Genomic DNA, 11,168 nt, shown 5'->3' on the forward strand with positions numbered 1-11,168 from the left:
TGAGGCATTTCACATTGAACTGCATGGGGTCACAAGACCACTGTTAAATATTTTTAGTTTTTTTGTTTAGTGACCAATTCTTAAACCTTTACAGAATATTTGGTTACCTTTGTTACAACAAGAATAATCCACTACGAAAAGTACTGTGGTGGCACCATGGTATAGTAATAGTGTAGTATAAATGGTAATACCATTGGTATTTATTTTATATGATACTATAATGTAGACTACTTCAAAGAATACTAGTTTTACATTATCATCATTCAGACATGGAAAAAAATATTAACTATTTTTTTGTTATATATATTTTTTATTAGCTTTAATTAGGTTTCTACTTTGGTGTATTGGCCCCCGACTGAGCCCGGTTTCACCTTTGTTGCTTGCTTAGTTGGGGACAATAAAGTTTGCGACATTAAATTTAACATTTAATTTAATATTCAACATTATTGATCTGCCTGCATTGACACCATTTTTTTTATAATTTTTTTTTAATTGAAAACGCATTGACACCATTGTATGAGAACTGAACTGGACGATGACATCACCGTTTTCTCCAGAGCGGCTATATAAATGAACTACTAAATTAATAACTTTTTTACAACAAAAATGAAACATCACTGGACTTACTTAAGCTGGACTGTGAAGCTATTTTCTTCTGGAAACAAACTTTGTTGCATTATTTTCCTGTTATCTATCTCTGTAAAGCTGCTTTGAAACAATCTGTATTGAAACAATCTTGGCTTGACGTTTTAAATTATTATTAAAAATTATATTATTCTACTAATATTAAATAAAAAGGAGATTTACTCGCAAAAAAAATAACATCAAAAAATGAAGCGTCGCTCCGCCCCCTCGCGCGCGCCCCCGGTCGCTCCGCTCGATCAAGACTGGGAGGATTTGGATTTACTGAGGTGGCAGTGGCACCACCATGGTATATTAATAATATGAATGGTAATACTATAAGGTCGACTACTTCAAAGAATACTACTTTTACATTATCATTATTAAGAAACGAAAAAAAATTATTTACAAGTTATTTGATTTTTCTTAAATAGATTGAATTAGTTTCTACGTTGGTGTATTTTCAATTTATTAATTTTTTATAGTATTCTACTAATAATTAAGTAAAAAGGAGATTTACACAAAAAAAAAAGTTGCTTTGATTACGCGTGTTTGCGTGGCAGCGTCGCCCCGCCCCCTCGCGCGCGTTCTCTGTGTCCCCGTCGTTGCCCACAGTTATGGCGGCCCCAGTCGCTCCGCTTGATGAAGACTGGGAGGATTTTAACGAATTCAAAGCGGCCGATTCGAGCACCAGCTGGACCGCGGAACCGGAGAATTCCCCGCAGATCCAAAGCTTCGCATCTTTCGACGAGACGCTGAGCGCGAGCTTCCCTCACTCCAGCAGCGTGTTCACGAGCCTCTCTGTGCGCGCCGTGAGCGAGCACGAGCTGCTGCGCGACGACGAGTGAGTGACAACAACATACTCAAAATAAGATTATAACGTGAAATATAATGTATTATATAATTATATTGTAAAGAAGTTTATATAAATATAAACGCTCCTGTTTTATTTACTTAACTTCATGTTGTGGAGAATTAGCTGTTAGCTTTCACATTTGTGGCTGTGATTCTTTATTTACACTAAAATAATGTTACGTTTTTATTTTTTGGACATTTACCATGGTAGTTCCATGATATTCTTGGAAATTCTTTTTTGCACCATTTTTGTTAAAGTATTTTGTAAATGTCGTTTCAGTGTCACATAACTAAATACATTTAAATCTTTATTTTTTATAAAGTAAACATTAACAATATAAAAGTTACTTATGTTCTAAGATGAACACCTAATGGACTGAAGCAACTTATCCATACATCATTTTTATTTTAGAGAATTTATGTTAAAATAATGCATCAAATATGATATTTTGTGCATTTTAAGTAGCCTAAGTAATCTGTTATACTGGTATAAAGATCCCTGATTTACATTACAAGCTGTCAGAACTTCATCTTATTTATTTTTTTTGGCATACAAATATCAACATCTGCACCAAATTGCAAATTTTTGCTCAGTTTGGGCCACTGAATAAAATATAGGCCTAGATGTTTCCTCGTCCTCAAGTATGAGCTCCATATTCTCAATATATCATATATAAGCCATAAAAGTCTGATGTATCAAATATGATACAAAACAACTTTTTTATATTTTGTCTAAATGTTCAAAAAACTGATTTCATTACATATATCTGTCTATTATTTCATGTTAGGCTTTACAGGGTTACATTTTAGAAAGCAATGACCTGCATATGAACCTTATTAGAGGTTGTAGATGCTGTCTGTCTTATTTATTCTTCTGTTTTCTTGTTATTTCACAGGATATGGAATGCTCTGACGGAGAACTACGGCAACGTGATGCCAGTGGACTGGAAAACCTCTCACACTCGTTCACTACACCTGCACACACTGAACCTCCGACCTCAGGAGGTGAGATCTGTCCATCCAGTCATCTTTCCCTTCTGTCCGTGCAGACAGAGCTCACACTGTGTGTGTGTGTGTTTTAGACGGTGGAGGTCCGTAATCTGGACGTGTCTGATGACGAGGAGCTCAGGGATCAGATGGACATGCACACGATCATCATCTCCTGTGTGAACGAGGAGCCGCTGTTTACAGCAGAACAGGTATTATTCACACTCGAAACCTTTGAGAGTATATTAATGAGGGCCAGTCATAGGGCGCTGCACGATTAATCGTTAAAAGATCATGATACGATTCAAACACCCATGCAATCTTAATCCTAAATGACAACGATTTTGCGATTTTTCTCATTGCAAGGGTCAGCAGAGCGTGAACAACGCATATTTTGCGCATATAAAGCCCTATATAAATAAATATGACTTGTCTTGGCAGATGTGGTCAAACCTGTACATTAATCTCCATAACCTGTGTGTGTTAATCAGGTGATAGAGGAGATTGAAGAGATCATGCAGGAGTCTCCAGATGACGAGGAACATGAGAGTCCATCTCAGTTTGACCTCTCCATGATGTCGCATGAGTTACACACACTCACACACTCTACATCCAGCAGCAGCTGCGAGGAACGTAAGTATTCACAACTTTTTTTGTCAGCCAAAAGCTTTTCACCTAAACATTATTTGAAGTACCTCCTGAGATTTTAAGTTAATATTTCAATAATTTAACATTGCATTCGCATGTTCATGTTTCTCTGATATCGGTTAATGGTCAGATGGCATGCAGGGGAAAAAATATATATATTTAATTTTTTTTAGTTAGTGTTTTATTTGTATTTTTTATTATTAGTTTTAATGTGAACTTTTTATGATTTCATTAATAACTTGATTTTCTTCAACTTACAAGTTGTAATTTTGGAAACCCTGCATTAAATAATTAAGGTGTGCAATGATTGTATGTATTAATGATGCACCGAAATTTGGGCCCCTGAACAATTTTGTCCGAAACAACAATTTTGATGTTATTTAAAGACTAAATAACATCAGAAGGCATGCTGAAAGACACAGTACAACTTACTGAAATGAATCCTGTATCTTGCAATCACTCAATCGGTGTTTCAACCGTGGAAAGATGTCAATAAAACAGCTTGAGAACAATGTCACATAATGTCACATTTACCTCAGATAAGCCATTCATTGACTAGCTTTGATAGTTCACTAGTAAAATTATCTCTAGAGAGGAGAGTTTTGATAAATATATGCACTATATTACATATTCATTATATTTTTATTCTACCTGTTCCTAGAGATGTCTTCATTATTTAATGAATGTTTGAATCAATCTGTCATGAAAGAAAGTTATTACAGTTTATTATCATTTAAATGTTTGTTTCACCAACAAACTGGATTAAAAACATAATTCTATTATTAAAACATTGATATAAAAACTGCCTTGTGTGCAATTTAAATGTTTGTACAGCTATTTATTTTCGTCCCAAAATTTTCATTTCGATGCTTCACTAGTATGTGTATAAACACTAAAATATAATGTAATGATATAGAAAACTAGAAAACCCTCACTGTTCTTAATGTTTTTTTCTTTATTCCTGGCAGTTAAGTAATTCAACGAATATACTAATATTTACATAATTGTTTAACTTGGCATGTTTTGTGTACATTAGCATAGTACTTTTTGTGGCAGTATGTAGAAATAAGAAATTTCCTGATATATTCTCTAGTTTATTTAGCTGAAATGTAAAATGGAAACTGTTCAAGTACCGTTTGAGCTCTGTTATGTTGTAAGATGTTCACACATACTGTATCTTTTATATCTCAGACAGAACTGGAGTGTTGAAATGAGGGTGCTGTAGAAGTAGAGATAAGCTTGTGTCTGTTTTTGACTGACTGAAACGGATGTTTCTTCTGTATTTCAGGGTTGCGTGGTCTGTGTGTGTCTGAGCTGCTGGAGCGTCTCGAGGAGGTGGAGCGTCAGATCCGGGGTTTCTCAGAGGAGCTCGTCGATCAGCTGGCGGTCAGGGAGGAGCTGGACTATGAGAAGGAGGTGAAGAACACGTTCATCTCGGCTCTCATCGACGTGCAGAACCGACAGAAAGAGCATCGAGAGCTGCTGAAGAAGAAGAGGAAGATAAAGCCCACAGGAGGAGTGCAGAGATCCGACCGCTCGTATGTGCCAGGAACCGTAAGGATGAGAATTACTGTCTGCTCATCAGCAAAACCACACAAAATCCTCTACAGAACCCCACGCCTGTCAATGTTTTAACTATCAATACTACTTCAGCTTCCTTTAACACATTTGACCTTGTTTAAATGTATTCAGGCCCAATTCCACCTTCAAACCTGTTATAAACATTTACATCCGCAAGACATGGCAAGCTGAATGTGATCGGTGTATAACAAACAAACTTTACAAAATCAATCTTGCGGTTGGTGTAAAACGTTTTGTAAATCGCTGGGATCATGTGCCTGCCCATGCTGTCGTATAGAGACTAACTCATTTTTCTGTTACCGGGTGAAGGTTCTCCTTTATGCCCCTCGGTCCAGAATCCATTATTACTGAAGCACGTTTGATGGACTGTGATAGACTGAACTCTGTCAGAATTCATAGAATTTTTTTTATCTAACATAAAATTTAAAAAACTATTTTCTCACCATGAATATAGCCAGGGTAGCTGGCATGGCGTTAAACTATAAGCCACAAACAAACAAATGTATTATTCTGGGTTCTTTCATTGTTGAAAAATTAGTGTAATTATCTCTCTATTAAAATGGACTTTGTTGTTTTAGATTTTTGACCTTTTTTTTGTTCTTTGTCCCAGTATTTGACGACGGTGATCCCGTATGACAGGAGCAGCGGAGCACCGTCTGTAGAAGACCTGCAGATCCTGACCAAGAGTGAGTCAAAGTGAATGCGTGTGCACATTAAAAATATTACTTATTACTCTAATTTATTCTAATTACATGATGTGGTGGTTAATTAATCGCAAATTAGTTGCACATCAAATTTGGTTGAGAAATTACCACCAAAAGATAATGTCATTATTGTGTTAAATTAGAAAAGCATCAAAGAGACATTACAAAAAGTAGATTTAGAAATAAATATTATATTTGATTCAATATTTATTCAACAATTTATTACACATAAACTTTTAGGCTTCAACAGCCATGAGGGTGAGTACATTACAGAATTTAAATTTTTGGGTGAACTATACCTTTAATGTGTTTTTTATAAATATGGAAATATGAAATAATTTTTTAATGAAATTATTCTCTAAATAAGAAACTAAAACTGCTAGTAGGAGGTGTAAATGTCTAAATGAGTAAGTCGTTTTAAATGTCTCTCTTTATAAATGGGCCATTGAATCAGTGGTTCACCCGATTGATTCGCTCAAAACAGATTCATTCAGACACGAAGCACCGCTGTGTGCAGTTCTTCTCTGGCTTTTAGGTAATATTTACGTTTGCAAAATTGAGCAAAAGCTGACAATATTGTGTCTAAAATATAACTATTCATTTCTTATTTATTGAACTCTTCTATAAAATCAGCATCACATTTGCACTCGTGCTATTCGGGATAAAAACAGCACTCGTGTGATATTGTAATCGTTGCTCGTGTGATATTGCTTAACTATATCATGATATAAATATGAGACAACTCATGCTGGGGCATACTGGGGCATTTTTGCCCTGATATCTTGAATTTTGGCTATTTTTCTATTGGCTTCATCACTCAGTGTGTTGCTGCCCTGCTTCATGTTCGTCACCAATCAACTTTATGAAATGTAATATGAACTACGTAGGATACATGCATTAATATTAATGCCTTTATTTTTCCCTTAAAGGGATAGTTCACCCAAAAATGAAAATTCTGTCAGTATTTACTCACCCTCATGTTGTTCCAACCCCGTAAGACCTTCGTTCATCTTCTGAACACGAATTAAGATTTTTGATGAAATCTGAGAGCTGGATCATAGGCTTCTTGAGGGATTGACACATGTTCCCCTAAAAGTTATTAAAGACATCGTTAAAATAGTCCAAGTGACTACAGTGGCTCCATCTTATGTTTATCAAACGACAAGAATACTTTTTGTGCGCAAAAAATAAATAAATAACGACTTTATTTCAACTATTCGTTTCCTTCTCTGTGGGCGTCTAGTCAGTTCACTAGTATAACAGTGTAAGCTTCTGTTGTTGTACGTCACACGCATCACCCACATGACCAGCGTCGGCCAATAGTGAGCCTACGTGTGACGTAGCTCTACGCGACCACACTACGTTAACTGACTAGAGGCCCACAGAGAAGGAAATGAATAGTTGAAATAAAGTCGCTATTTTTGTTTGTTTTTGCGCACAAAAAGTATTCTCGTCGCTTGATAAACTTAAGATTGAGCCACTTGGACTATTTTAATGATTTCTTTAATAACTTTTCAGGGCTGGCAAGTGTCAATCCCTGAAGAAGCCTATGGGGGAGTGATCCAGCTCTCAGATTTCACCAAAAATATCTTAATTCGTGTTCCGAAGATGAACGAACGTCTTACGGGGTTGAACAACATGAGGGAGAGTAAATACTGAAAAAAATTTCATTTTTGGGTGAACTATCCCTTTAACATGTTAAATAGACATACCTTGTGTGTGTGTGTGTGTGTGTGTGTGTGTGTGTGTGTGTGTGTGTGTGTGTGTGTGTGTGTGTGTGTGTGTGTGTGTGTGTGTGTGTGTGTGTGTGTGTGTGTGTGAGAGAGAGAGATGTATAATATTTGATTTTAATATTTAATGCATTGCTATAAAAGTATTATATGTTCTGATAATATTTCCAGATTTAAAGAGTGTGTTTTTGTACATGTATCCGTGTTTCTCTGCAGTTCTTCATGCCATGCGCGAGGACAGTGACACAGTTCCTGCTCTTCTGACCGACTACATCCTCAAAGGTATCAGAGACACCTGAAACACTCATCGATCTCCATCACTGTCTGTCTGAACCTCACTGATCTTGTGTGTGTTTTATGTTTTATTTTTGATCTCGCTGCCTTTGACCTTTAGCACTGGTGTGAGAGATCAGGAGACAGAGGTGTGTTGATTTCATATAACATTAACAAAGTAAAATTGCAACAACAAAAAAACATTAAAATTGTATTTATAATTAGTTATTCCAAATAAGGACATCCACCAAGGCAGAATTTGTCTGATTTACCTTCTGTGGATAAGTTTTTCTCCAAACTATCCTAGTAAATACACCCATATGTGTAGAATATGTTTTTGTTGTCTGTCTGTGTGTGTTGTGTTTGTCTCTGTGCTGTGTGTTCGTAAACATTATTTTCTTACGGACGACAATATAATATACAGCAAAACACAACAATATACACACTACTGTTTAAAAGTTTAGAATCAGCCAGATTTTTTTGTTTTTGAAATGCGTCTCTTCTGCTCACCAAGGCTGTATTTATTTGATCAAAAATACAGTACATTTATTAATATTGTGACATATTATTACAACTTTAAAATAACAGTTTTATATTCAAATGTATTTTAAACTTTAATTTATTCCTGTGATCAAAGCTGAATTTTCATCATCATTACTCCAGTCTTCAGTGTCACATGATCCTTCAGAAATCATTCTAATATGATGATTTGCTGCTCAAGAAACATTTCTGATTATTATTAATGTTAAACAGTTGTGCAGCTTCGTATTTTTGTGGAAACTGATACTTTTTTTTAAAATAATCTTTTATAACATTATAAATATCTTTAGAATATAAAGAATATTTTATAATTATTTTGATCAATTTCATGCATCCTCGAGGAATAAAAGTATTCCATTTTTTTTTTATATATATATCTGACTGACTTTATATATATATCTGATTGAACACTAGTGTAATATATTAGGCTTTTCCTAATCTGTGCAATCGTGTCTGTTGTTTCAGTGTTGTGTCCCACATAGAGTTTCCAGAGCGGAAAACCAGCGAATCTCATCGGTACATTAGACATCTGGTCATCTGGATCTCTCCCGATGATGTTCTTCTCTAATAATGCACAGAATTTACCCCGCCAGTGGCATTTATTTCTCAGTCTGAATGTGTTTTATTTAGTGTAGATGTTATTGTGTGTGACCTTGAGTGCAGTATTTAGTTTATTTCTTAATGCAGTTCATATTTCAGTCGTGGTTGACCAGATTCAACAATGTTGTAGTTGATATCTTTTCATCACAGTGCCGCTGTCGTAACTCATGCATGTTTGCATCATATTCAGATGAGTTTGTTGTAGTGCAGATCTAGATCTCGTTTGGTCTTTCCATTAGATGAAATGAGTTTTCAGGAAGTTTTGAGCTGCTTCTTATGATTTGAAAGCAAACTTTACAGCAAAGACAGGTGAAAATATTTGTGTAGGTCATTTATGTAGCTGTAAAATCATATCAGACTGAACCGATTGAGAGGTACTGATAACAGAATAATAATATTTTATTTCTTTGCCACATACTCAATGGTCTTTGTTGTGTTTGGCCAGCTTTAGTCTTTATGCTTCTAACATCTCTATGACAGTATTAATATTCAGATGATGAGGAGCGAACAACACTTGTATTTGCTGCCAGTTGGAGTGAAATCTGTGATGATGTGAGATAAGAACAGTGGAGGAAGGACAAGTTAGGAAGAGCTAAAACACTCATAAAGAGATAAACACGTCTGTCTGTCTGTCTTCACCGAGGTCCTGTAACAAGATTGAATGATTGTCTCTCGTTTATTAGTCTTTTTTTGAAACCGGACGGAGGTGATATTTTTGAATGTGTGACTGTAAAAGCTGAATGTTGTTTTGTGGTGGAGAGAATGAGTTTATATGTGTTCCCACAGATGCACAACCTTAAAGGATTATTTCACTCAAAAATAAAAATCTGCCGTCACGTCATTCCAAACCTTTATTTCTTCTGTGGAAAGGTGAAGAATATCCCGGCCTCATAGAAGAGGTCCATATGGATCATGTGCCATATTCAAAATCTTCTGAAGTCATTTGATAGCCGTTTATCTTTGTGCTCTACGAAAGAAAGGGATACGGGTTTGGAACGACATTTTTTGAGTGAACTGGTCCTTTAAACTCAGGTAGCAGTTCCTGCATGCGAGGACGAAAACATCTCGCGTTCTGAGGGGGAACTATCAACACTTACAGGATGTGTACACTTGTTTCATCAGTCAGTTGTGTGCTATTTTTATGTTAATGCAAGTAAAGCACATGACTGTCTTGTGTCCCAGATGAACATGCATCCTCGCATTAAAAGGGTCCATGTTGTTTTTATGCTTGTAAAGCATTCAGAACGAAAAAGTTGTTTCATGCACTTTCAATTGATCTAAAAGGGAACGGTTTTGCAGAACACGAGATTTGCATAAAATGTTAACTACAGCTTGTTTGTGTCGTCAGGTTGTCGTGGCCTGAATCTGAGGAACATTAGCACAGTAAATCAGGGTACACGTACTAGAATAACTAGAGATTCTATATTTATACAAGCAATAATGAAACGCTGCCTTTTTGAATGCATAAAATTTTGTACCTTATTTTTAATGCACCATTAATGGTCCTTTTGAATTAGTATTTTATAATGCATTGTGTGTAGCAGGGCAGTTTTCAAATAAAAGCATCTGTTCTGTTCATCACACCCGCTGTGCGTTTGTGTCTTTCAGTGCTTCTCAACAGGCCAGATTCATATGTCCAGTTGTATACTCTCCTTATCATGGGGTTGCTTGTCTAATACAAAAAAAATCTTTACTCAATTAACCCATTCATTTGTCCATTAACCCATTTTTAGGGAGCATGAACCCAAATATTTGAATGTCACGTGTGTCAAACAATATTGTCATAGAATTGCTTGATTATAAAAAGTGGAATCTTGGAGTAGTAAAATGTATGTTAGCTTGTGTTATGGTTCATATTTGAAATGACCCACCATATTCAAGAAATCCCCACACTTCCTCATTTGATTAATCAGTACATTAAGACAATTGTTTTGTATTACAAGCTTCCGAAATGTTATGTTTAAAGATGCAAATAATGCACACAAAAAAATGAATCAAGCCTTAGAAAACAAAAACAAAAAAATTTACATTTAAAAAAAATATATATATAAAAATGAGAAAGAAATTAGTTTTATTAAATTATACACTCACCTAAAGGATTATTAGGAACACCATACTAATACTGTGTTTGACCCCCGATCGCCTTCAGAACTGCCTTAATTCTACGTGGCATTGATTCAACAAGGTGCTGAAAGCATTCTTTAGAAATGTTGGCCCATATTGATAGGATAGCATCTTGAAGTTGATGGAGATTTGTGGGATGCACATCCAGGGCACGAAGCTCCCGTTCCACCACATCCCAAAGATGCTCTATTGGGTTGAGATCTGGTGACTGTGGGGGCCATTTAGTACAGTGAACTCATTGTCATGTTCAAGAAACCAATTTGAAATGATTCGAGCTTTTTGACATGGTGCATTATCCTGCTGGAAGTAGCCATCAGAGGATGGGTACATGGTGGCCATAAAGGGATGGACATGGTCAGAAACAATGCTCAGGTAGGCCGTGGCATTTAAACGATGCCCAATTGGCACTAAGGAGCCTAAAGTGTGCCAAGAAAACATCCCCCACACCATTACACCACCACCACCAGCCTGCACAGTGATAACAAGGCATGATGGATCCATGTTC

General features: G+C 36.0%; 1 protein-coding gene across 6 annotated transcripts; it reads left to right on the forward strand.

Annotated features, from left to right (window-relative positions):
* The first annotated feature begins 1,023 nt into the window (after positions 1-1,023).
* fez2b (fasciculation and elongation protein zeta 2b) lies at positions 1,024-10,122 on the forward strand. 6 transcript variants are annotated; one of them, XR_013200022.1, is made up of 10 exons: positions 1,186-1,465; positions 2,373-2,481; positions 2,559-2,675; positions 2,955-3,096; positions 4,400-4,665; positions 5,303-5,378; positions 7,343-7,408; positions 7,521-7,548; positions 8,405-8,455; positions 9,020-9,054. XR_013200022.1 is itself a non-coding variant. In XM_077220901.1 (9 exons), exons 1-8 carry the CDS (start codon positions 1,239-1,241, stop codon positions 7,529-7,531), a joined length of 1,014 nt encoding a protein of 337 aa, XP_077077016.1. In that variant the 5' UTR covers positions 1,024-1,238; the 3' UTR covers positions 7,532-7,548; positions 8,405-10,122. The 6 variants fall into 6 exon arrangements, 3 of the variants coding, with proteins under 3 accessions (XP_077077016.1, XP_077077014.1, XP_077077015.1); XM_077220901.1 differs by having other exon boundaries at positions 1,024-1,465; positions 8,405-10,122; XR_013200024.1 differs by having other exon boundaries at positions 4,400-4,649; positions 8,405-10,122.
* Positions 10,123-11,168: the final 1,046 nt, after the last annotated feature.

The sequence above is a fragment of the Siphateles boraxobius genome, unplaced genomic scaffold (assembly GCF_051911475.1).
Source record: "Siphateles boraxobius isolate OS27281-9 unplaced genomic scaffold, OSU_SipBor_1 8, whole genome shotgun sequence".
Taxonomy (NCBI): domain Eukaryota; kingdom Metazoa; phylum Chordata; class Actinopteri; order Cypriniformes; family Leuciscidae; genus Siphateles; species Siphateles boraxobius.